General features: G+C 53.6%; 1 protein-coding gene across 1 annotated transcript; it reads left to right on the top strand.

Moving 5' to 3' along the window:
- Nucleotides 1-1,159: 1,159 nt before the first annotated feature.
- On the top strand, nucleotides 1,160-2,983 carry LOC119440460 (solute carrier family 22 member 7). The gene has a single exon (XM_037705365.1). The coding sequence runs from the start codon at nucleotides 1,160-1,162 to the stop codon at nucleotides 2,981-2,983; it is 1,824 nt and encodes a 607-aa protein (XP_037561293.1).
- The last annotated feature ends 1,976 nt before the right edge of the window (nucleotides 2,984-4,959 follow it).

Here is a 4,959-nt window from a genome sequence, read left to right as displayed (position 1 = left end):
ACGTGAACAAAAAAGTTGTCGCAGTTTCACCTGAAAGGCGAAGCATAAATTGCGATAGCAAATTTGTAGAGAGCTATACGGAGTAATGATATTAGCTTTATCAGCTGTATAAACTTGGACATGCAGCAGCGCCGGCAACACGCAAAACTGTTGTCGACGCCGTCGGCGTTTTGCCCGCGTTCGCTCAAAATGCGTGCGGCGTTGGTGACTGTTGCCGGAACCTCTGATATAAATAGGCACTTGGTGCCGCAGCTAAACGTCGCCTCCCTTCCCTCCCCCTCCCCCCTCCCCCACGGCCTCTCGCGCGTCGGAAGAAGGCGCGTTTGCTCTACATATATGATGATTGTAAAGGAGGAAAGAGACGCCTACTTCTGCAGCCCTTAAGCTAGCACGGAGCAGAACGCGCGTTTGTTCTCCGCCGTGCGTTCGCTCCCCGTGAAAGCGCGCGCCCCTCGCGCCCTTTCACTCGCACATACAGCGTTCGGCGCAAATGGCGCTGAGCCGTGCTCCCTCAAGGGCTGCAGAAGATAGCGCCAACCTTTCCCTTTCCCTCAAGAACCACTTACCGCGGCGACGATTTCATCTCCATTGACGTCATACGGAACCTCACGGCGACGGCGACGGCAGAAATCTGCTTTTGAGTGTCCATATAATTGCTATCGCAATAAAAGCGTGCCTTCAAAACAGCGCGGTTGCACATGCAAGCAGGAAGCCGAAGCAGCGGCCGCACGCGCCATGCCGCCGAGGCTGGGGCGCATTTCGCAGCGCCGTCTACGACGGCACCGACCAAGCTGTAACCGAGCCGAACATAATCTGGACGCGAGCAGGCGGCGCTTTCGCGCGCGTTGTGGGCAGAGTGTCAGCACCTCTCTTGCTTATTCTTACACTGTGGTTCTAGTCCTCGGCTGCTACTGCTATACCGCGCTAATTCAGACAGGCTTCGCTTTCTTTAGATTGGGGTGTATCTGCTTGCTGCTTTTTACATATTTTTGCACTCTGACAATTGAACGCGGATCGCAATATCACAACAACGAAGAGCGCACAATGAGTGTATTTCTCTGCAGACTAGCCGCAGCGCCCTCACTCATATATACTCACCCTATTGAGAAAGAAGAAGTGTCTCGAGGAGTAAGAAGCAAGCAAGCAAGCATCGGTCGGTATGCATGGAACAACTGCGTGGATACAGCCGTTCCAACGTATCTCCAATCTTCTAAACACCGCAAAAGCGACAAGCGGTCCCGAAGCGCGCCCAAAGGGGACGGGGCCGGGTGCGAAGGAGTCCGAACTTCGGACGAAGGAGTCAGAGTTGCGGCGTCGCCAAAGCTCGGACGGTGCTCGAGTGTGCGTTCCGTTCGGCGACGGCGTGTTCCAGGTGAGGCTGCTAATCGTCACAGCGGTCGCCGGCAGCATCGCGCTCACCCAGGCAAGCCTCTTCAGAAGTTCGATGCTCGAATTAGACCACTGGTGCGCGCGGCCACCCGGCTTCTCCAACACGAGTGCGGACGCGTGGAAAGCGCTGGCTATTCCGCGGGACGCCGACGGGAACTACAGCCGCTGCACGGTGCGAGAACCGCCCGACGCAGGCGCATCGGCTCAGGTCGTGCCCTGCGCCGCCTGGGAGTTCAACCTGAGTGACCATGGCAACACCGTCGTCAGCGAATGGAACCTCGTGTGCCAACGGAGCTGGCTGAACAACGTCGCCCACGTGGTCGTTTTCTGCGCGAACGTCCTTTCGCTGCCGCTGATGGGCATGGCGGCGGACAGAGCGGGGCGTAAAACAGTCACCTTCGTGGCGATCACGGGACTGCTGCTGACGGTCGGTGTTAGCAGCATGGCACGCGACTTTCAGACGTTCGTCGTGACACAGGCTGCGGTCTCGGTGCTGTCGAAGTTCATGGTGGTGCTGTACGTTCTCCTGTACGAAGTCTCAACGGCATCCCGCCGGCTGCTCTACTGCTTCGTCGCGCCGGCGCTTTCAAGCGTCTTCGCGCCGGTACTGCTGTTCTTCGTGGGCTCGTACCAGCTCGACTGGTCCTTGTCGCAGCTTGTTGTCGCCACGCTCGCCTTGCTGCTCCTGGCCAGCTTCTACGTGGTTGAGGAATCGCCCACCTGGCTCCTGGCCACCCACAATATCGGTGAAGCCGAAAGAGTCGTCCGCCGGGCGTGCTGCGTCAACAATGTGTCGCAGAGTGACGGTCGCAGACAGTTCCGCTGCGAGATTGAGAGCTACAGGCGAGATCAGGGCGACTTGCCGTCCGATGACAGCGTGGGTGTCTTCCGTTCGGTGTGGCTGAGAGAACGAACGTTCATACTCGTCTTCGTCTGGCTTGTCCTGAGCTGGGCCTACAGTCACCACGTGGAAGAACGCGGTTTGACCAGCGACAGCTACGTACGTAGCGCCACACTCCTCGGCCTGGGTCCCATGTTCGTCGTCGTCTGGCCGGTCCTCGAATTCGACGGGGGAGTTAAGCGAGCCGTAGCGATCTCCGCCTTGGTCTTCGCCGCTTCGTCGGCCGTCGCCTTCGCCGCGCACACAGGCGAAGCCTCGCCATTGGAAAACGTCCTACTCGTTTTGATGCGTTTCTCCCTGACCCTTCCGGTCACGTTCTTGTTTTTTCTCACCATCAGCCTGTACCCGGCGATACTGCGGTGCGAGGCTGGCCTCCTTGGTTACGCCTGCGCCATCGTAGGCGACAACGCGGGTTACATAGCGTTCACGCGCCTGTTAGGACGGCGACAGGACGTGGCCCTTGCAATACAATCCGTGCTGACGGCGCTTGCTGCTGTCGCCGTCGCGTATCTGCCGCCGGATGACCGACACGACACTTCCTGGAGACGATCCCTCGCGGCGCTGTGGAGGAAGTCGAGCACCGCTAGCACCAGACAAGCCAGCGGAGGTGCTGTATTTGAACGGCCAGCGCTGCCCGATCCAATGCCCGAACAGTTCTCTATTCGTGCCGGCATGTTGAACAGAGGCCAGTAGCAAGTTCGAGGATGACGGCGAATACATGCTCTGAACGAGCATTTGCACGTGTACAAATACAAGTGTTTATAAAACGTGTGCTTAGCTGCAGTTGTACTGTGCAGTGGTGTAGCTTCAGTGACGCGTGACCACACCGCCACTGAGAGCCGCATGGTCTCCCATTCCGTACGTCAGGCAACGTCCTCAGTAAATGCAAACATGTGCTGTTATCACCACTTTCCGGATGAATTCAGGCGAAAGCCTTACATGTCTCATCGTTCAGTCAACCTTCAAAGTCCTTATGCGAACAGGCTGCCAGCACTTATCGTATAAAAAGGATTAGTGAGCTCTTCGAGCGAGTTACAGGCAGTTAAAGCGGGCCAAAGCGTGACTGGGCATGAGTGGATGACAAAGCGAATTTCTTTTTCTCTCAAGGTCGAGGCATTACAGATGAATGAAGGACGACAACGAATTAAGAGGAATCAAAGTGAACTAAGAGTAACCAAAGCAAATAAAGAAAAATCAAAGCGAATTAGGAAGGAGGGCAAAGCTAATTAAGAGGAACCAAATTGAATTAAGATGACTCAAAGTGATTTAAGTAGAATAAAAGTGAATTAAGAGGAATCAAAGCTAATTAAAGTGGATTACTAAGTGAATTAAGAGGATGACAAAGTGAATTAAGAGGAATCAAAGTGAATTAAGGAGGAGGATGAATCAAAAGAAGAGTCAAAGCGAATTCAGAAGGATGACGAGTGAATTAAGAACAATGATAGCAAATAAAGAGGGATTGCAAAAAGAGTTAAGTAAAATAATGCGAATTAAGAGGGACGACAAACGATCAATGTCGATGACGGCGGATGACTCAGCAATTAAAGTGGATGACTCAGTGAATTAATATGGATGACTCGGCGAATTAAAGATTGCTAATTAACGTCAGTAATTAAACTGGCTAAATCATGCATCGGCACTTGCGCCCGCCTTCAAGTCGTCTTAGCGTTAACACAAGAGACCCTGTGAATTTTTATTGGACCACGACACCATGCTTTCACTTGAAAGCGGAAGCGGAAAGTTAGGGGTGCCTATCATTTACGCGGGGTTGTATTTTAACCTTATGGCGGTACGTGGATACTCCAAGTCAACGCATGTGCCCCCTCAAACGAAATACACCAGATTGCGCGTGTGCACAATCGGCTCGGTGGGGGAGCCCGGGCAGCGTTCTTATCCCTTCCGCTGCGGGCACAAGCATTGTGCGCTCACACTATAGAGTCTCTGCTGGGTTGCGTAGTGCATACACACACTGGTTTTAGCGTAACGCACAGCAAACGTCAAGCTAATGCTATTTCATATTTCACTGGGTGCTGACCAAAATTGGCGGTTACCGTCGGTCTCATTTTGTGCACCGTCGAGGGGCAGCGCCTGCAATGCCACCGGTGGCGCTCCTTGTCACTCCCGTGACCCCAGCGTAAGGTACCTAGGGACGCCTCGAAAGTGTACACCGCCTCTAACAATGGTGCCTGCTGCCGAGGAACACTTAAAGGAACACTAGCCAAACAATAACGAGCCTTCATATGCCTGCCTCCACCCCGTCATTAGGCCAGTGTTGTGAAACACTTGGCATCTAGGTCTATAGCCAGGCCGCTTTTCTTTCGGCCTAGCAGCAGTTTGCTTGCGTGCTGCATCGCGCCAGCCCGTAGAAAACCGTACGAGTTGTTCGAGCGCAACACCAAGTAGCTGAAAATGCTAATCGCGTTTTACCAGAGCAACTCGGCAAGAATTCCACACAGCGTGTGCGCACAACGCTTATTCCAGCAGTGTAAGGCATAGGTAATCACAATAACTTCGGCAGTCATCGTAATATTTGTTCTGCCAGAACTTTTTTGCATTAACAACACAAGTAACACATTAACAACACAAGGTAACACAAGACACCTCTTGCCACCTCAGTAGTTTGTAATCCGTCGGGACGCTGGTTATGCGCGAGCAATCTGTCGATAACA

This window comes from Dermacentor silvarum, chromosome 2, assembly GCF_013339745.2.
Source record: "Dermacentor silvarum isolate Dsil-2018 chromosome 2, BIME_Dsil_1.4, whole genome shotgun sequence".
Lineage (NCBI taxonomy): Eukaryota > Metazoa > Arthropoda > Arachnida > Ixodida > Ixodidae > Dermacentor > Dermacentor silvarum.
This window is presented reverse-complemented; position numbering and strand designations above follow the sequence as displayed.